Below are 20,797 nucleotides of genomic sequence, written 5' to 3'. Positions count from 1 at the left end.
CAGCGCGCATCTGATGTCATCAGCCCCCAGCAAGCTCGTTTTCCAGAGAAGAACCCGGAGGCTCCGAGGTGACTCGTGGCTTGCTCGAGGTCACACGATCAGTGACGACACCAGATGAATCCCCTAGTAGAGCCAGCACCTCGGCCTGGCTGCCCACGCGTGTTACTGAACAAGGAGAATGCAGGCGTCCTCACCCTTACCTTTCAGGCAAACAGTCTGAACCCCAGGCCCACCGCACACCAGCAAGGACGCCTCAAGTAGGCGCCTGCCTCCCAGCTGACTTCGGACAGACACACTGACCTCCAGCCCGCACCCCTAAACTCGTTCTCACCTGGCAGAGTGGGGCGTCCAGAGCGCTGGTGGCCATAGGGCCCCCAGAGCATGGCCTGGAGAGGGTGGCGGGGGCTGGCAGAGCCTGGGGCCGTCTTCCCCAAGGGGCTGCACAGGGCCCTGTGCCGCAGGCTCCCAAGCCGGGCAGCCGCGTTCCGGGGGCTTCTGAGTTGGAAACGAGGTCCCGCGGTCTCAGCAGGGGCCTGGGTGGATGGCTGGTCAGGGAGCTCAGGGATTCATCTGGTGCCGTCACTGATCGTGTGATCTCGAGCAAGCCACAAGTCACCTCGGAGCCTCCGGGTTCTCTTCTGGAAAACGGGCTTGCTGGGGGCTGATGACATCAGATGCGCGCTGCGCAGGCCCCCGCAGACACCGCCAGAAAGCGGGGACGGTAGCCTTCGTCTTCACCAGGACAGTGACCTCAGAGGCCCGCCACAGGCACATCTGGGGGCCAGGCCCGGGGTTCTGGATGAGTCACAGTAGGAGGGGAGGTGAGACCTGGAGAGGGACAGCCTCGGAGGAGCCAGGCTGGGGCCCGGGGTCTGCCAGCTGTCCCGGAGGGCACAGGCAGGGCAGGGAGAAGGCACTGGCAGAATCACTGGCACTCAGTACTTGGAGCCACCCCCAGCTGAGCTCTCCCAGAGCTTCGTGGCCCAGACTCCCCTGCCAAGAAGCAGTGTCCCGGCAGCTCTGAAGAGGGCCCGGCAGGCCCAGCTGTACCAGCCCACACCTGTCAAGACCTGAACACCCTGGGCCCCCACACCCCAGGGCAAGGGGCTAGTGCAGAGGAAGCCCGGGCCACTGCTGCCCAGCAGGCCCCCCGCTGAATGGAGGCAGCAGAGCTGACAGGGCACGTGGGGAAGCCTGCTGCATTTACAGAAGCAGAGGCCTCCCAAATACATAAGGGAACCGAGTTGTCAGAGACCCCTCACCCAGGTGGCAGACAGGCAGCCTGGCCAGGCCTGAGCACTTCTAGACTGGCCCCGTCCTCGACCCCTGCTCTGGGCGCGCCCCCCCCCGCCTCCCGTGTTGATGGTGGGGTATCAGCTTTGGGCAAGTCAGGACACCTCCAGGCCTCAGATCCTCCCCTACGACACTCGGGCCGCCCGCCAGACCCCAGGGACCCCGTGGCCCTGTATGGCAGGTCTTGGTGGAGCAGCCCCATCACCCCCATCCCGCAGCGGGTCCTCGGGGATAGGAAGCTGCCCCAAGGTCTCACCCAGGCAGGTGCCGGCTCCCACTTCCAACAACTAAAAAATTTATTCCGGACACGTGGCATGCGGTGCTGGGCAGTGCCCACCGTGGGGGACGGGGTGGAGGGCGGGTTGGGGGCAGGTAGGAGGCCGAGCCCCGAGCCCCCGCCCGGCTACTCGCGGTAGTGCACCCGCTGGTGCTGGATGAGCTGGGAGCTCTGGCCGAAGGCCTTGCCGCAGGCGCCACACGCGAAGGGCTTCTCGCCCGTGTGGGTCCGCAGGTGCCGGAAGAAGTGCGAGCGGCCGCGGAAGGCTTTGCCGCAGTCGGCGCACTCGTAGGGCTTCTCGCCAGTGTGGATGCGCTGGTGCTCGATGAGCACGGAGCTCCAGATGAAGGCCTTGCCGCACTGGCTGCAGGCGTAGGGCTTCTCACCTGTGTGCAGCCGCTGGTGGCGCACCAGGTTGGAGCTCTGGCTGAAGGCCTGGCCGCACTCGCCGCACTTGTAGGGCTTCTCGCCGTTGTGGATGCGCAGGTGCTGCGTGAAGTGCGAGCTGTGGCTGAAGGCGCGGCCGCACTGGCCGCACTCGTAGGGCTTCTCGCCCGTGTGGATGCGGTGGTGCTGGATGAAGCCCGACCAGCCGCGGAAGCGCTTGCCGCACTCGTGGCAGGCGTAGGGCTTCTCGCCCGTGTGGATGCGCTGGTGCTTCAGGAGCAGCGAGTTATACTTGAAACTCTTGCCGCAGGCCTCGCACCTGTGCGGCTTGGCCCCCCGCGCGCTGCCCTGCCGGCTCCGACCGAAGTTGACTCCCAGCTCGGCAGCCCGCTCGGGCGCACCCTCGGGCCCGGCCGCTGCTTGCTGCACGAGCGTCACGCGCCAGGCGCCCCGCGGCTGAGCGCAAGGGACGGCCCCAGGCGGCTGGCCCGCCGGCCGCTCCGCGCTGGATTCAGGCCCGAAGCCGGCGCTGCACCGGGCCCTGCGGGGAAGGCTCCTCAGGAGGCTGCGCAGCGCCCCGCCCGCCCCCTCGTCAGGGGCCTGAGAGCCAGGAGAGCGTGGAGCCTGCTCCGGCTTGGGCTCGGAGTCTGAAATGAGAAACGGCAGAGGCGGATAGTACCCGCATGCCCCCACCGTGGCACGGAGGGACGGGGACGGGGAGTGAGAGCAGAGCTGGATAGGGGGGCTTAGAGGGGACAAGGAGGGGCCAGGCACCCAGTGGATGGGAGACAAGCGGACAGTGGCTCGGAGTGCTGTGCCCGGGAGAGCTGACATAGACACAGGGGTGGGGGGCGTTGTAGGGTGACCCAGAGCTGCTGGGACCATCCACAGTCACCACGGCGGCCGTGCCGGTGCACGGAGCCACAGTGGCAAGACAGACCGTGGGGTCACCCTTAGCCAGGAGGAAGCACTAAGTGTTGGTGAGGACCCGGAACCTGGGGGACGCCAGAGCTCCAGAGGGCGCCTCAAAGCCCTTGCCGAGGATGTGGTCCGTATGGGCACAGCTCCTCATGGGGCTGCCCCAGGCCTCGGTGGCAAGTGCGCTGCCGCCCAGCTCCCATGCCCACCCCAGGAGCTTCCCACGCAAATCTCTGGCCCAGGGTCTCTTTCCAGGGACCTGACCTCAGACACCTGCTCCCCACCCCAGGGCCGCCCAGATGTGGGCGAGGGCTCAGCACTGTTAAATCCAGCCATATCACTAACATCGCCCAGAGGGAACCCTGGGAGCTTCTCAAGGGGGAGGTGCAGGGGACCTGGACACAGCTCCAGCCAGGCTGAGGGGAGGCCATCTAGGGGATGCAGGAGGAGGAGAGGACACAGGATAACTCGTGGATCTGGGGGGACAGTGGTGCCCTGAGCCAGAAGCCCCAGCCCAAGGCAGGTGGAGGGGAGGGAGGAGTTCCTGATTCACTGTGTCCAGCTGGGGCCGGCAGGAGTCCACGTGGGGCCACTGGCGCAGGTGGCTGTGGGCTGCAGTCACCGCCTCGGGAAGCATCAGTAACTGGACTGGCATTAGAGTGGGGGAGGGGCCATGGGGCAGAGGTGAGCTGGTGCCAGGGAAGAAAAGGGGCCCCAGGAAGGGGGTGGTGCCAGCATTGGGGGTGCCACAGAGGTGGGCATTGTGAGGAGCCTGGCACGCACAGAGCTCTGGTCCCCCAGTAACCCGATTCTACTCACTCACCGGGCCAGAAGGTGTCTCTGCCGATCTCCACTTCCTCTACGTCTTGGAGATCCAGGTCGGACGGCTGGGAGAGCACCTTAGGGCTGGAGCCAGGGGAGCCTGGGGGTCAGGGAGGCTGGGGCTCACCTCCACCCTCTGGACCACTGCCTCCGCTCCTCTCTGACCGCCACGTGCTCCCGGGCTGTGGCCCTGACACAGGACACCTCCTGGCCCTCCCAATCCCAACAGCAGGCCCACTGCTTGGGCTTCTCTAGCCACGAATGCCCTTTACCTTCCTTCCCAGCTCGGTTCAAGAGCCTCCTCCTCCAGGGGCCAGCATTGGGAGCTCATTCCCCTTCAGCCCAGTAAGCAGAGCCAAAACCTGGGGTAGCTTTGAAGCAGCCCTCCTGCCGTTGAAGGCGGCTTTGTCACCTTGGTGGGCTGTGGCCCGCCCTCCTCCCTGCCCCAGCATCCTGCAGTGCTGCTCTGGACCCGGCCTCTCAAAGTGCTGGCCCTGCGGGCTCCCACACCCGTACCTCACAAAGCCTTCCTCCCTTGGCCCCAGACCTTTCTGTCCCTCCGGGGCTCTCTGCTGTCCTTGACGAGCGCCCAGAAACAGCAGAGGCAGCTGCTTCCAGCAGGCCCAGCGCACTGGCCCCTGGCTTCCTCAGGCAGAGCCTGAGGAATGGGCTGGGCCCATCTATGAGCCCCTCACCCCTGGGCACACCAGGCTTGGGCACCCAGGACCAAGACCCCCCTCCCATCCAAGACTTGGTGGGGGCAGGGTGGGGGGATGGCCTTAATGCTCAAGGAGCACAGACTCAAAAGGGAGGGGCGTGGGCTCCGCTGCCCGAAGCCAGTGGTCAGCTCTCCTCATGCCAGCAGGGGCACCAGGCCCCTTTGGGGATCTCACCTGTCTCCTCAGTGCTGTGCCACCCTGGTGCCTCACCTGCCCTCTGCCCACAGCAGAGAGGGTGGCTGGGGGCTGTACTCAAGGACGGGTGTGTCTCTTAGCCCCGTGAGGCCGAATCTGGGTGTCCCCAGCAATGACAATGCAGAGATGGGCACAGAAAGACGCAGGGCTGGGGTGGGCAGAGGCTCCTGTCCACGCCCTGTTCATAACACAGTGCCTGGCTGTGACACCCTGTTCATAACAGTGCCTGGCTGTGAGCTTTTCATGGGGCTTTCCAGCCTCAGGCAGGCCTGCCCCAGCTGCGGTGGGGTGATCAGCTTGCCCCACCATGGAGGGTGGACCTCCCCAGTCCAGCCAGCCACTCACTCACCCGACACGCCCTCCCGCCCTCAGGTCGGCCCCTGGGAGACCTTCCGAATCCAGGCTGAGGAGTGAGGGGAGGCCCGACATGAAGGGCTGGGAAGTTCAGCAGGTGGGGGCGGCTGTGCGATGTCCCTTCCTCGAGAGCCGAGGGTCCAGAACTGCTCGGCTGCCCCAAAGCAGGATGTGGGGGGTCCCAATCCATCTTTGGGTCTTTCGGATACCCTCCCCATTGTGGAGACAGGCCTGGGGGCACCATGTCACCATCCCCTGGCAGCCAGGGGAGCTGGCTTGTTCCACAGATGGCCAAATGCAGGGCAGGCTCCAGCGCCGTGCTCCTACAGAGGGGGCGGTGAGGACATCACCTGAGACAGCCTTGCCACCTTTGCCCTGCGCTGGGACACCACTGGAGGGGACCTGGCAGCACTTTGAGAAAGAAAGTGACCCCGATTCCAGCTTTGTTCCTGGGGCCATGCCCTGGCACTGACAGGCAGGATGTTCCCTGGGCTGTCACTTTAAGAGGGCCAGTGACATTACCAAGATAGGAAGCACGCCAAAGCCGCTGCCAGCTGTAGGGGTGCCCGGAGACACCCTCAGAGTCAAGCAACGCCAGGTGGTGTGCACCGTCTCCACCCTGCTGCGGAACAAGCCGACTCAGGATGGCCCCCAGCTCCCTGGGAACTGCCCTGTGCAGGCAGCAAAGCACTTCCTAGGACCTTCTCTAGGGGAGGATGGGGGTGGCCTAGGGTCAGGTGTGGGCCGCATGGGTCACTGTCATTCCACTGCCTAACCCTGGATCCTGACACCTGCCCACATTCGGGCCATTTCTGCAGAGCTCAGTCACCTGCCACCTGCTGGCTGTGCCCAGGCTGTGCCAGGTCTCCACAGGGTGCACACCCAGACCCTGCTCCCCACCCTGCTGGCTCTGTGCAGAAGTACCCCTGCCTCAGTTTCACCACCCCTCACTTGGCCAGTGCCCTCCCACTGTGCTGTGACACAGGGACAGTGTGGCCCAAACTGGAGAAACACCAGGGCTGCCCACCTGCTGGGGCTGGCCTTCCAGGTGGAGGCGAGGTGGCTGTGCACGGCTGGGGACAGGCGGGAGGTGGGTGCTTTCCTGGCTGGAAGGGCCTTTGTGTATTAAATGGCGCAGCAAGTGCTGTGTGCCCGGGCCCGGACCAGGGTGACTTAGGGGAGCAAGCTAGGCGCTGGGGGGTGGCCTGTGGGAACCTAGAGTCCAGATCTCAGGTGCCAAGGCCAGGCGCTCCATGTGCAAAGATGCTGTGCCTGTCGCGGGGTGGCCCTGCCCTGCCCATGGGGTCCTCCCTAACAGCCTGGGCACTCAGTAACCCCCACAGGGCTGCAAGCCCCCAAGGGTCCCAGGCCTCCCCTCCCTCACTTCCTCCTGCCCAGACTGCCCCTCCACTCGCAGGACCCCTGGGTAAACCTTCCAGAACCGGCCCAGGCAGTGCTGGCTCTGGTGGGCGTGGCCTTGGGGCACAACACAATCCCTGAGAAGCTGTGTGGGGGCCCTGAGTCCCCCAAGCCCAGCCCAGCTCCTGATCTGCGTCTCCGTGGGGACCACAGAGGTCCTGGGAGATGAGGAACTGTGGCCTGTTCCCACCGCCTGGTCTCCCTGCTCTGCAAGGCTTGGGCTAGGCCACGGCCCCAAGTCCTTTGCTGTGGGACCCCAGCTTCATGTCTGCAGGGACCACCGCAGAGAACCTTACCCGGCCACTCCCCATGCCCCTCACGACCCTCCCCACTGATAAACGGCTCCTACTTGGGACCTCCTCTGCTCCCTGATACCTCACAGCCTGGTGCCCAGCAACGCACCCACCAGAGGCTCCTGAGGTGACCACATGTGCCTGGGGTGGGCCCCAGGAACCTCGGTCTGGCCCACTGCAAACTTCTTTCTGGGAGTTGGGAGGCTGCAGCTCCAAGTCCTGTCTTGATCCCTAATTGGCAGGATGGCCCTGGGCAAGTTCCAGAAACAGCGAGGTCTCCCCTGCTTAGGAATCTGTGGCCCCGGGGCATTCCCAAGGAGCAGAGGAAGCTGGAACAGTAGCCGCCCATTGCTGCGGCCTGGCCCCGTTCTCTCTACACCAGGCCTATCAGCATGAAGAGCGGATGAAGGCCACCCCCTTATCTGGCTCTGGCTACCTGACAGCCTTCCCAGGCCCCGCTGTGCCTCAGCCACAATCTCCTCCTGCCACAGTCTCTTGCTTGGGGGAAGCAGCCACACCTGCTGTTCTCAGGGCCCAGCTCATCTGTCCTCCCTGGATGTTGTTTCTAGCACAGCAAGGAGACGGCAGAAGCTGCTGGTACAGCCCCCACTCCCTCCCACGGGGCAAAACCCCTGGGGGTTTCAGGGCACTCGGACATGGCTCCAGTGCCCAGGAGGCTTCCAGGCCTGTGGGGCTGGGGACTCATGCCTGGCTTTCTGGGCCTGGCTGCCCACAGCTGGTGGAGACAGGGCTGGGGGTAGCGCAACCCTGCAGGCTCAGGGGGCCTGGCCCCAGGCCCCTCCATGCTCCCCAGCCCACCCTCCACCTGGGCATCAGTTTCTTATCCTGCAGAAACCGGCCTGCAGCCACCTCAGTGTGTGTCCTGTGCTGTGCCAAGATGATCTGCTGGGCTGTGCCCTCCCTCAGAAACTGTCCCTCTAGAGAAGTCACACCTCACCAGGCCTGGGGGGGTGCCAGGGCGTGCCCTGAGTCTGCTGACCTCCTGGCCTTGTCTCTGGGCTTCTGTGTCCCCACTGGTAACGGGACAGGAGAACTCCTCTCAGCCATTGTACAGATGACATGAGAGGGCAAGGGTGGGCCCTGAGATTCTGACTAAGGGGTGAGGAGCACGGCCCTCAGAGGCATGGGCTGGAGGCCCAGCCACAGTGTGTGCTGCAGGAGCTTGGGATCCTTCCAGGTAGCCCCTGGCCAGGCCCACCAGGACAGGCAGCCCAGGCAGCCCACGGGCGCCCCTTCCCAGCCTCCTCGCAGTCCCTGGGGAGTTGCTCGGGACACAGCAGCGGAGACGGCAGGGCTGCAGGGGAGTGGATGCCAAGCCGCCTGGCTCCCTGCTCCTCTAACTCACCCTGGTCCTGGCTCCTTGGGGGAGCCCCCCGGACTCTCTGTCCCCATCTGAGTGCCCACCTGAGGGCCCCATGCAGCGCAGCTGCTCTCCACAAGCCTCAGTGGTCCCTTCAGCCACCAGGACTCTGACTCCCCAAGAGGGAGAACCCTGTGCCAGGTTGCCCCCATTCCTGGGCCAGGCACGGGCTCTCCAGGCTTGACCTATATGGGGCCTTGCCCCTGCTGTCAGCAGCTCATGTGCTGGGTTGGGCCACGAGGGCCGAGGCCAGGCCTCCTGTGGAACACCCAGCAGAGATGTAGCCTCAGGATCCCTGACCTCTGAGAGGGAGTAGAGCCAGGGGCACTATGGGGCTGGGACTCCCCCACACCTCAACTCCCAGAGCCTGCCATGTGACCATGAGGCCACAACATCAGGGGTGGAGTGAGGCTGGCGCTCTGTCCCTGCGAGTCCCGGGGAATCACACCCAAACCAGCTTGGCAAGGACTCTGGCTGCTCCACTTCCTGAATGACAACACACACTCAGAGGGGCGATGCCTTGCTCCTGGTCACGCTGGATCCAGATTTTGAGGCCACTTTCCCTCCTATACCTCAACTCAGGAAAGAAACAATGCGGGGAGCTGTCCCTAGGGAGCGAGAGCTCAGGCTTGGCCCCAGCCTCAACCACCGCTGCCCCAACCCAACCCGCGCCCAGCCCCTGGCCTGAGGGTGTGGGAACCCCAGCTGCTGAAGGAGCTGCATACAGGTGTCTGGAGGCGCCTCTCAAGTCAGCCAGGGTGGCAGGTCAGGAGGAGACAGGGCAGGGGACGTGAGGGCAGGGGATGCAGGGTGGAGGGCGCACAGCGGGCTGGGTGAGTACCATGTTGATGCCCATGGAGGTGAAGCTGAGGCTCGTGGTGCTGGGTTCCAGGTGTCCCCGGTGATGAGAAACTGACAGGGGACGGGACAGAAGGGGACTCCTGAATGTCCCCTAGGGCTGCCATCTTCCCTGAGACCTGCTGAAGGTGTCACACCTGGGACCTGGGGAAAATGAAAACCATGGCAGATGAGGGGATTGGGAGGAATGTGGGGGGGATGGTGCAGGAGGAGGCAACATGCCAGCTCTCCAAGGGGAGATGGAAGTTTATCCACTCCAGGAGGAGCAAGGATGGAGGATGAACCCACAGAGACACATAGGCCTGGGGTGAGGCAGTTGGGGGACCTGGCACATTTATTCAGTAAGGAATAACACTTTGAGTGGCTGGGTGCGGTGGCTCTTGCCTGTAATCCCAGCACTTTGTGAGGCCGAGGCTGGTAGATCATGAGGTCAGGAGTTTGAGACCAGCCTGGCTAATATGGTGAAACCCCATCTCTACTAAAAATATAAAAATTAGCTGGGCGCAGTGGCGGGCACCTGTAATCCCAGCTACTTGGGAAGCTGAGGCAGGAGAACAGCTTGAACTCAGGAGGTGGAGGTTGCAGTGAGCCGAGATGGCGCCCTTGCACTCCAGCCTGGGAGACACGGCAAGACTCAAACAACAACAACAACAGCAGCAGCAGCAGCAAAGGAGTAACGCCTTGGAAGGCGTGCTTAGGAAGCAGCCACGGCCTGGGCGGCACAGCAGACGCCTGTGGGGGCTGAAGCGAAGCTCCTGTCCCAGCAGAGGCTCTGGCATCTCCTTCCAGCCCGTGGCATCACCCCTCCCCCAGAGAAAGGCATAGAGAGTCTTTCAGAAAAACCTCAGCTGCTGGCCCTGTGGGAGGGCTGAAAACCGAACCATGCCTGCTGCGCATGAGTGTTTTGGAGGAAATCTTAATAAGGTTTTTCCCGAACAGCAGAGAAGAGACGTTTCCAGAGGGCAACTCTCTTCCTCAGACCTTACAGAGCCCTCAGAGACTGCAGGCTGGAATCCCCTAGTCCAGCCCTGCAGCAGCACTGGGAGGAGCACTCACTCAGGGCTCCAAGACACTTCTTAGTTTACTTTGCAAAAACGGCTTGAGTCCAATGTGAAAAGTGACTTTTCTTTCATACTGTGATAGAGTAGGAACTCCTAATCTGGGGCAGGGAGTGAAGAAAGGAACGGGAAAAGAGGACAAAAAACGGATACTCAGATCTAAGAACAGCAGACAGTGCCTGCTTCGAGGAAGTGGGAGAGGCAGCTCCCACACGGCCGCCACCCCAGTGCCCAGCTTCTGGGCCAGCCTCCATCCCCTAATGATGGGAAGGGTCAGGTCACCAGGTAGGTGGCCACTGGGTGCAGGTCCTCCACCCTGAAGTCACATGTCAAGTTACTTAGTTAACTTACTGGGGACACCTGGTAAAAGGGCCTGCTCGATCACCCCGACCCTGGCTTGGCCCCCAGGACTGAGCAGAGGCGGCCATCACAGCGTGGACGCCCCTTCACCCCCAGGGACGCACAAACTCTGAGCTCCAGACTGAAGGGGGAGGGGCACTCCTGCCAGCGGCTCGGGGGAAGCATCCTCTGCCCCTCTGTTCCCAGCCCCGTGGGAGCAGACCCAATCGCCGGGAGCTCGGCACAGAGCGCGTCCGCCCGGCGGTGCGGCGCTGGGGTCCGGCGGCTCCTCGCTCCGGAGCGGCGGGACCTCCGGGCCTCAGTTTCCCATCTGCAGAGTGGCGATGACGACAGCTGCCGTCACTGGGTGCCTGGGAAAGGCGCCCTGCGAACGGACACCGCTATCGCCAGGGCCGCTGGGCGGGGCGGTCCGCTGCTGCCCCACGACCCCCAGGAGCCCACCCCGCTCCCCGGGCTTGGCCCAAGGCCAAGGTCACGGCGAGCGGCGGCTGCAAGGGCCGCACGGCCCGGCTGGGCAGGGCTGCACCGCGGAGTACGGCGCACGAGCTCGGACTCGGCTGGTCCCAGGCACCCGGAGCCGCCGCCGCCGCCCGCGCCCACTCACCTTCCGAGCGGGAGGAGGCCGCCGCGCGCCGGACGGAAGTGCCCGGCCCCGCCCCACTCCGCCCGGCCGGCGCGCACTTCCGGGACGCTCTGGGCCCCGGGAGGACCGCACGCCTCGGTGGCCGCGTGGGGGCGGGGCCGGGAGCGAAGAGGAGGCCTTTCCCCTCCCCTCCCCTCGTGGGCTGCGCCCGCGCGTGGCTTTCGCGTACACGCTGGCCCGGATCCCGCCCGCGCCTGCAAAGCGCCCGGGCGCGGGGAGCGGCGCTGCGTGGGGCGCAGAAGCCGGCGCCTCGGAGCCTCCTTCCCGACGCCGGCCCTGCACCGCCCGGGGAGCCAGCGCGGGGCCGGGCTTCGGGAGATGACGGCGCCGTCCCCACGCTGCCCGCGGCCCCTCCGTGCACTCCAGGCCTCCGGGGGTCCTCGGCTGGAGTTGCTTCCACGTTCAGCTCGCGAGTCCACCCCGCCGCCCTCTTGGGTTCCCTCCTCGGGATGTGTCCGCAGCGATGGTCACCGGCGGCCGGGAACCGCTGCGAGACGCGCGACCTCCCGCTCCCCTCGCGGGGGCCCCAGCGCCCTCGACTCTGCCTGCTTTCCAGGGGCGTCCCCGGGAGCCTGAGGAGGATGTTACAGGTTCCCCAAAGCCCCTTCATGGACTCCTTCCTCATTTTCCTCTTGTTCAGCCACAGTTTCTCCCTCAGTTCTGTGCTTACGACCTGAAAAGAGAAAATTGTCACTTTCTGGGAAAAATAAACGGCCGGGGAGGGTTCTTTGACCGTTTTGAGCAGGGGTGCAGAGAGCCGAGGCGAGGGGACCCCTGAGCTGGAGGGGCACGCGGAGCGGAGGGCGGGGGGGCCTGCAGACAGGCAACAGCTGCCAGGTGCCAGGGTGGACGCTCAGGGCTGTGTGGGTGGAGGAGCCCCCAGGCTGATAATATGTAAAAATCTCTAAACTCTACCCCAAAAAAAAACATTCCAGTTAGAAAATTGGCAAGAGCCGCAACAGACGTTTGACCGAAGAGGGCACAGGGATGGCAATAGGCTCGGGAAGGGATGGCTGTCAGGGAAGGGCCGGCCAGCATCGCGGTGGGTGCCACTGCACACTTGCCAGGTGGCTCAGGTAAAAACTGCTAACAAGTGCCAAGCATCACTGAGGTCGCGGAGCAGCTTGGGACATCGCCAGTGGTAAGGCAAAGTGGTGCTGCCATTCTAGAAATTGGCTTGGTAGTTTCTTAAAAAGTTATAAGTAGTGCCGGGCACAGTGGCTCATGCCTGTAATCCCAGCACTTTGGGAGACTGAAGTGGGCGGATCATCAGAGGTGGGGAGTTTGAGACCAGCCTGACCAACAGGGAGAAACCCCATCTCTACTAAAAATATAAAAAAGCTACCTGGACATGGTGGCGGGCACCTGTAATCCCAGCTACTTGGGAGGCTGAGGCAGGAGAATCGCTTGAACCGGGAGGCGGAGGTTGCAGTGCGCCGAGATCGCGCCCCTTCACTCCAGCCTGGGCAACAGAATGAGACTGTCTCAAAAAAAAAAAAAAAGAACTAGTACTATATCTGATACTGTTTGGAAGTGAGCCCCCTGCACATCTCATGGAAATGTGGCCCCTGATGGTGGCGGTGGGACCTGGTGGGAGGTTATTTGGGTCATGGGTAGCTTGGTGCCCTCTCCTTGGTGATGAGTGAGAGCTGGCTGTTAAAAAGAGCCTGGCGCCTCCGCCCCTCTCTTGCTCTGGCTCTTACCAAGTGATGGATGCCCTGGCTCCCACTATGCCTTCTGCTGTGAGTAAAAGCTTCCTGAGCCCTCCCCAGAAGCCTCTTCTTGTACAGTATGACCAGGGACAGCAGCACCCTCTGAACGCTGATCTGAACTGTGAGCCAAGCAAACCCCTTTTGTTCTTTATTTACTTTTGAGATGGAGTTGCCGCTCTTGTTGCCCAGGCTGGAGTGCAATTGGTGCGATCTCGGCTCACTGCAATCTCTGCCTCCCAGGTTTAAGTGATTCTCCTGCCTCAGCCTCCCAAGTAGCTGGGATCACAGGCATGCGCCACCACGCCCAGCTAATTTTGTATTTTTAGTAGAGACGGGGTTTCGCCATGTTGGCCAGGCTGGTCTTGAACTCCTGACCTCAGGTGATCCACCCACCTCAGCTTCCCAAAGTGCTGGGATTACAGGTGTGAGCCACTGCGCCCAGCTCCTCTTTTTTCTTTTCTTTTCTTTTTTTTTTGAGACGGAGTCTCGCTCTGTGGCCCAGGCTGGAGTGCAGTGGCGCGATCTCGGCTCACTGCAAGCTCCGCCTCCCGGATTCATGCCATTCTCCTGCCTCACCCTCCTGAGTAGCTGGGACTACAGGCGCTCACCAACTTACCCAGTCTCAGGTATTCCTTTATAGCAGTGCAAAATGGACAAACACAGAACTACATCAGGAGAGCGGCGGACGACAATGCAATTGACTCGATGACAGGCTGCAGCTGCATTGCACCGGGCTGTGCGGACTCATTTTTGGGGGCAGCTGTGTCTTTGTATGTAGTTCTTGACGTCCTGTCACACGCACAGGCTGTTCTGTCACACAGAGGCTGTTGTCACCAGCCCCCTGTGCATCCAGCGCATCACGGGAAGCTGAGTCACCGAAGCTACCGTCCATGTCAGCTGACCCATGAGAAGCTGTGGAGCGTCTCACTCCCCAGGCCCTTTGGACAAATCCTCAACCTGGCCAGCTCACAGGAGTGAAGGGAGATGGGAACGGGTGTAATCAGAGTGGAAGAATCCCCTTCCTCCACCAGGAAGGGGTGAAGGTGACGGGCAGGGCTTTGGAGGGAGTGCAAAGGTTGCTGATTTAATGAGCTCAGAGCCAGCAGCCAGTCTGGTCTGTTGGAGCAGCAGGTCCCCGATCCTCACCTCGAGCAGGGTTTTGTTGGGTATTCACTGTAAATAATGAGCTGGTGTTCGTTATGCTGGGAGGAGGGGTTCCAGCCCAAACAGCCCCAGAGCCCCTGGTCCTAAGACGTGGGAGTCGGCCCACAGCCAGATCCCCCAGCCTGTTGTCTTGATTTGTCCTCTTGGACTGTGGATTAGAAAAGGCCTCCATGGGCTTCTTTTGTTGAGATCAGGGAATCCAGTGCCTGTTCAGATACCCACACAGGCATGGCCTGCTCCAGCCAGTGCTGCTGGGGTTGGGGTGAGGGTGCCATCTGGACGGGCAGTGCCCTTGTCTCTAGGGGTCCCTGTGGGAACCTTCAAAGCTTCCCTGGCAGGAGCGCTGGTCAGAGCCCCCGAGCCACTGGAGTAGAGAGGCTGAGAGCACTTCCTAGACCACACCTGGAGATGAGGGGCTTAGACGAGTGGCCAGGCTTAAGGTCCAAGAAGGCTTCTCTAAGGGGCAGCATCAGAGAGAGATAGGGGTGGGAGCAGGAAGGAGGGAGAGGAGGCAGCAGAAGGGAAGGGCCAGCCCATCACAGAGAGGCAGGAGGGGCGCAGGGGCAGAGGTCTGATGCCTGAAGGAGTTGCCTGGGGTTCGAGTTTGGAAGACCAGGCAGGGGAGTGTGGTGAGCAAGGGGAGGACAGAACGGGACGGGGACAGACCGAACAGCCTTGACACCTCCACTGGGGGCTCAGACGTCATCCTCAGGGCACTGCAGGGCACAGGGGTCTGCAGGGAGGGAGGGAGGGAGGAGAGCTGACATGCACTGAAGATCTGCCTGGGGCTGTGGGGTAGAGAAGAGCAGGACAGAAGGGAGAGGGGGTCAGTGGCTGCAGTCCCCTGCACGTGACACAGCTGGCAGAAGTCCGCCTAAGTCCCAGGCTGGGATGCAGATGATGAGGAAGCTTTAGGCCTGGGCTGGTGGGGCAAAGACGGGGCCACTCTGGGTGTTGTCCTCAAGAGTGGAGAAAGGCAGTCGAGCACACTTGCCTCTCGCCAGCGCCAGCCACCGTGTCGCCTTGCTGGCTTGGTTGCGGGGGAGGGAGAGCTGGGAGGGTTCTGGTTAAGTGTGTGAAGGCATGACCAGTCTCCATCCCGACATCTCCAGCCACCGCAGAGGCTTGTTCCTGCACCGCTCCATGCGTTTCCAGCTTCTGGAACCGCAGGCGTCTCTGGGCGGTTCCCTGGGGCCTTGAGAGCCACCTTTCCCGTCCTTTTCTTTGTCGTCACAGGGTCTAAATCTGTATCTCTCACCTGCAGCACCTCTGGCGTCTGGGCAGGACCCCCGCCTCTGCACACCAGATTCCGGTGGTGCCCCCACCCAGCTGTGACCGCCAACACGGTCCCGGACATTGCCGAGTGGGCCCCAGGGGCAGAAGTACCCCTGGTTGAGAGCAACTGCCCTGATGAAGGAGGTGCGAGCCAGGGAACAGAGGACCAGACAAAAGTGAGTGCTGTTTGGAACTCAGAGGGCCTGGAGAAGGGCTGAAGACAGGGCCTGAAGAAGGCGTTCAGGACCCCCGGGGCCTCTTCTGGGGCATCCTGAGTGCAGGCACTAGGCCACCTAATGAACCCTTAGCTTCCCAGGTATCCGGGGCCAGAAAGGCTGAGGGCATTTCCGCACTGCAAAGGGTTGCTCCCATTGTGAGTTAGTGAACAACTTTCTCATTTATGTGTCAGTCTCCTGTGAGTCTGGCTAATGGGGAGTGGTCTTGCGGAGACCCATCACAGGCAGCGACCAGCCAGGGTCCTGTGGTCCTGGGAAGCAGCACCTGCACTGTTCCCTGGGAGGAAGCCGGTAGCCTTCGTGGGGTCGCTGACTGCATCCCCAGAGTGCAGAGAGCTCAATGAAGACAGCACTCGAGTCAGAAATCAATGTTTACTGCAGAGAACACAGAAGCCAGCAAGCAGTAGGCAAGGGAGGCGTCGCAGTGAGTGTGTCGGGCAGGCTGGGAACCAGCGCAACGGCCCACGTGGACCGAGGACACACGCAGAGCAAGTCACAGAAAGCGCAGCTGAAAACAAACGGATGCTTATCCCAGATGCACAGGACACTTACCAAGGACTGATGGTCTATCAGAGTAATGCTCAGCAGCTTTGGCAGGCAGGACAGTTAAACTTTTGGACAACAGAAAGTAACTGGGAAATGGGACATCTGCCACCAACACGAGAGGCCAAGACCACAGCTGTTACAGGAGGGGTCAGCGCCACAGTACATGGGTGGCGGCGGCGGCTGCACATGCATGCCTGGGGAATGTGAGTGTTCAGACATGCCAGGCGTCCAGCCTCACCAGGAAACAGGCACACGGGGACACAGGCACAAACACTGAAAACCCTCGCTGAATCCACTTGGCTGAGCGGTGGCCACGGGAGCACGGGGCTGCCCTCCTCACAGACCTGCACCTGGGCCCCAGGGCAAGACGGGCGTGGGAGGTGCAGGGGTGCGGGTGCGGGCAGGGGCTGCCGGAAACAGCCGTGAGGGGTGCGGGTGCAGGCAGGGGCTGCCGGAGACGGGCGTGGAAGGTGCAGGGGTGCGGGTGCGGGCAGGGGCTGCTGGAGACAGGCGTGGCAGATGCAGGGGTGTGGGTAGGGGCTGCCGGCTCAGAGGCGTGTCCAGGAACCCCCGTCAGGCCAGAGCCCTGCCCTGAGCGGCCTGCAGGGGTGACTGCGGGACAGCAGCGTTAGGCCCGGTCTCGGCTGTGAAGTCGCCCCCACCGCCACGCACGACCCTGGGGATTCTGTCAAGGTGGGGGCCGTCTGCTAGGCCCGGGCTCCCTGACCACGTGGCTAGGTTTGCGGAGGACACCAGGAGAGTGCCGACACCAGGGTCTGTAAGCATGAGGCTCCCTGCCGGCCCCATCCCGGAGTTCACCCCATCCTTCCCGCGTCCCTGGACCTCAGCTGTTCCTCACTGACCTCAGAGACACCCTGCCCTGCCCCGGCTTCACAGGAGCCCTGCCCACCACCGCCTCAGCTCTGGGGACACGGCCTTTCTCCCGGTGCAGAGGCGCAGCTCGCTGCCCCCAGGGCCCATCTTCCTCCCCAGCATGTTTTTACGTCAGCTTATTCTCAGGAAAGAAACGATCACATCTCAGCGCCCCAAATGGGGACCAATAGGAGAGGTCACTGGGAATGAAACCCAGGTACACCCCAGGGTCCGTGGGCTCCCCAGAAACGCAGGTGGACCCCACCACAGCCAACAGGCCTAAGTCGCTGATCGGCCCCTCCCTGCTTCCCTGTGTCGAAGAGGAAACAGAGGCCCAGACAAGGAGGGCTGGCCGGCTGCGTCCCCAGACCTCTGGTTCCGGGGCTGGCTGGGAGCACCCCTCTCCCTGCTCCCTTCCTGCTCTCCTGAGAAATGGCTCAGGGATGGGGCCTGCGGGGACGGATGCCGGCATAGCTCTCAAAATGCTCGCACAAGGGACACTTCATGGCAGGTCCCTGCAGCAGAGCAAAGTCACAACATTTGAGGTTCTCTGCACTCTGAGGCCTACAGAGCTCGGCTGGCCGAGTGAGGCTGGGAGGATGGTGCCCGCTGGTCAGGGCAGCTGAGTGGGGCTGGGAGGATGGTGCCCGCTGGTCAGGGCAGCCCTCTGGGTCAGGGTGACTGAGCAAGGCTGGAAGGATGGTGCCTGCTGGTCAGGGTGGCCGCGTGAAGCTGGGAGGGTGGTGCCCGCTGGTCCGGGTGGCCAAGAGAGGCTGGAAGGATGGTGTCTGCTGGTCAGGGTGGCCCAGGAGGTGCTGTCCAGGCGGAGCCCGGGGCTGGTGTGGGTGCGCCATGCTCCTGAGAAGTTTCTGGGTTGTGGCTTTAATGTTCTCCTGCAATAAGAACGCTGACACTTGGCTGAAAGGTCCTCATGTCTCCCCCAGTACACTTCTGAGATGCCAGGAAGGCATTCTGAACATCAGGCTGATTCCTGGGACTCCCCTCCAGGGTGACCTCACCGGAGTCAGGAGCCCCCGCCCCGCGCCCACTGCCCCACTAGGATGGCTCTGCAGTGGCCTGAGGACAGTGAACACTGGGGTGTTAAGTTGCCCACTGTGATGGTTTTGACCTTTGAAGAAATTTGGGAACCAAGTGAAAGCCCGGCAGCTATTTCTAGGCATTTCAGAGGGTGCTTCCCTGCACGATTTCAGAAGGTGCTTCCCTGCACGACTTCACAGGGTGCTCCCCTGCACGACTTCACAGGGTGCTTCCCTGCACGACTTCACAGGGTGCTTCCCCTGCACGACTTCACAGGGTGCTTCCCCTGCACGACTTCACAGGGTGCTTCCCCTGCACGACTTCACAGGGTGCTTCCCTGCACGACTTCACAGGGTGCTTCCCTGCACGACTTCAGAAGGTGCTTCCCTGCACGACTTCACAGGGTGCTTCCCTGCACGACTTCACAGGGTGCTTCCCTGCACGACTTCAGAAGGTGCTTCCCTGCACGACTTCACAGGGTGCTTCCCTGCACGACTTCACAGGGTGCTTCCCTGCACGACTTCACAGGGTGCTTCCCTGCACGACTTCAGAGGCTGCTTCCCTGCACGACTTCAGAGGCTGCTTCCCTGCACGACTTCAGAGGCTGCTTCCCTGCACGACTTCAGAGGCTGCTTCCCTGCACGACTTCAGAGGCTGCTTCCCTGCACGACTTCAGAGGCTGCTTCCCTGCACGACTTCAGAGGCTGCTTCCCTGCACGACTTCAGAGGCTGCTTCCCTGCACGACTTCAGAGGCTGCTTCCCTGCACGACTTCACAGGGTGCTTCCCTGCACGACTTCACAGGGTGCTTCCCTGCACGACTTCACAGGGTGCTTCCCTGCACGATTTCAGAGGCTGCTTCCCTGCACGATTTCAGAGGCTGCTTCCCTGCACGATTTCACAGGGTGCTTCCCTGCACGATTTCACAGGGTGCTTCCCTGCACGATTTCACAGGGTGCCTCCCTGCACTATTTCAGAGGCTGCTTCCCTGCACGCACTCTGCCGCACACCGCGCTCCCTGGGCCAGGAGCCTGCTGCACAGAAGGAGGTTCCTTTTCTTCTCTTTCCAGCGCTTTTCTTCTCCTTTTCTTCATCTCTGCTCCTCCTCTAACTGAGGAATGTGCGAATCTTTTTTGTTAGTTTTGAGGCTGCTTCTTATGCATATTTCATCTGGAACTTCTTGCTTTGGGGGTGATCTGCTCTACCAGCCTGAAAAGGACGAGAAATATCTTCTGAATACATGAGAAGTGCGGTGATTACCCGGTTCCTCTGTTGGTAAAGACCACACTCTGAAAGCAAGAAGATGGCTTAAATTTGGGTTGAGTGGAAACAGGCACCTGCGGGCAATGGAGGCCAGGGTTGGGGGTGGGGGGGCCTCAAGATCAGTGGGGGGCATGGAAGTGGGCGTTAACCCGTGCACCCCAGGGCTGGATGGCACCAGGTTCATGAGGAAGTGCTCCCTGTTTTCTAAAAACGTTAAGGAAGGTGGGAGGGTGTCAGATGTGTAAGCTGAGTGTACATGACATGATCCTTTAACTGCGCTACAGTAAATGCCCACTCACCCTCCATCTGGTTTAAGCGCGAGATACCACCCAGGGGCCCGTGCCCGGTGCTGGCCCCTCTCTCCTGAGTGTGAACCAGGCCTTTGCCTTTCTCTGCAGTTGGACCACATGTATCCCCAAACGCCACACTGTGTGGTTTTGCTTGGTTTTGAACTTTGCGGTGGTTAAAATCGCGCCGTGTGTCTTCTGTGCCTCACATTCTCTGCTCAGTGTGTGTCTGTCACGTAGGTGTTGACGTGGGTCCTGGCTGGCTGCGCGGCCACTGTGCCAACAGCTTCCCTTGACCAACAGACCACGATTTACCCGCTTCGCTACCGACAGGCATTTGGGTTCTTTCCGGCTCTCCTGACAGTGCACGCCATGAACGTTGTTGTGTCTCTGGCTGCGCGGCCACTGTGCCAACAGCTTCCCTTGACCGACAGACCATGATTTACCCGCTTCGCTACCGACAGGCATTTGGGTTCTTTCCGGCTCTCCTGACAGTGCACGCCATGAACGTTGTTGTGTCTCTGGCTGCGTGGCCACTGTGCCAACAGCTTCCCTTGACCGACAGACCATGATTTACCCGCTTCGCTACCGACAGGCATTTGGGTTCTTTCCGGCTCTCCTGACAGTGCACGCCATGAACGTTGTTGTGTCTCTGGCTGCGTGGCCACTGTGCCAACAGCTTCCCTTGACCGACAGACCATGATTTACCCGCTTCGCTACTGACAGGCATTTGGGTTCTTTCCGGCTCTCCTGACAGTGCACGCCATGAACGTTGTTGTGTCTCTGGCTGCGCGCACACACGTTTCTCAAGGGGAAGTCAACAGGCGGCTCCTGGGTCAGCAGGAACGCACATCTTCGCCTTTGCCAGAAAACGCCAGGCTGCTCTCCAGACTGTGCTGCTGCCTGGTGCCGCAGCAGGAGATGAGGACCCCCGCCCGTCCCATGCAAGGATCCGAATCCGACCTGGCCATCTTTACCACGCTGCGGGGCACAGAATTGGATCTCTTTGTTGTTTTAACTTGTGTTCTCTGATTTTTAAAGAGATTGAGCATGTTTTCAGGTATTTACGAGCCATGGATGTTTTTTTCTTCTGTGACTTTTGCCCATTTTTCTTTTTTCTAGAGATGGGGTCTCGCTGCGTTGTTCAGGCTGGTCTTGAACTCCTGTTTTGGCCATTTTTCTATTTAGATATTTGTCTTTAAAAATCCTGGTTCCTATGAATGCTGCACATATTCTGAACGTTTGTCATTTGTTGCTACAGTGGTCAGGGTAAGTAACGGTGGCTGGGATAACGAAGAACCTCCGCATGTCAGCGTCTGGCTCAGGAGGCCTCCCCTTCTTGCTCACACCACGACAGGGTCTTGAGGCTCTCCCGAGGGTGACTCCAGGACATGGCTCCTTCTCTTGGTGTGTGGCTCTGCCATCTC

At 61.7% G+C, this 20,797-nt stretch overlaps 2 protein-coding genes across 24 annotated transcripts in view; both read right to left on the bottom strand.

The window, feature by feature from the left end:
- Nucleotides 1–1,571: 1,571 nt before the first annotated feature.
- GLI4 (GLI family zinc finger 4) overlaps nt 1,572–20,797 on the bottom strand; it is a 26,060-nt gene continuing 6,834 nt past the window's right edge. Inside the window, exons 1-5 of one of the 17 annotated variants that reach the window (XM_054657068.1) lie at nt 13,306–13,392; nt 12,323–12,457; nt 10,939–11,650; nt 3,699–3,797; nt 1,572–2,604 (exon numbers count right to left, since the gene is read on the bottom strand). In XM_054657068.1, coding sequence (XP_054513043.1) covers nt 1,697–2,604; nt 3,699–3,797; nt 10,939–11,602 — 1,671 coding nt within the window. In that variant the 5' untranslated portion in view covers nt 11,603–11,650; nt 12,323–12,457; nt 13,306–13,392 and the 3' untranslated portion in view covers nt 1,572–1,696. The other 16 variants (XM_063817451.1, XM_003311946.4, XM_063817447.1 and 13 more) reach the window with 16 other exon arrangements.
- The window catches only part of ZFP41 (ZFP41 zinc finger protein), a 19,452-nt gene continuing 11,469 nt past the window's right edge, over nt 12,815–20,797 (bottom strand). For 6 of the 7 annotated variants that reach the window (XR_010159711.1, XR_010159709.1, XR_010159713.1 and 3 more), the window contains one exon: nt 15,718–19,029. The gene's annotated coding sequence lies outside the window, so the exon portion shown is untranslated. Of the gene's footprint in view, nt 19,030–20,797 lie in introns of all 7 variants that reach the window. The other variant, XR_010159710.1, reaches the window with a different exon arrangement.

Source organism: Pan troglodytes, chromosome 7 (genome assembly GCF_028858775.2).
Source record: "Pan troglodytes isolate AG18354 chromosome 7, NHGRI_mPanTro3-v2.0_pri, whole genome shotgun sequence".
NCBI lineage: Eukaryota > Metazoa > Chordata > Mammalia > Primates > Hominidae > Pan > Pan troglodytes.
Note: the sequence above shows the minus strand (reverse complement) of the source record. Positions and strands in the feature narration are given on the sequence as shown.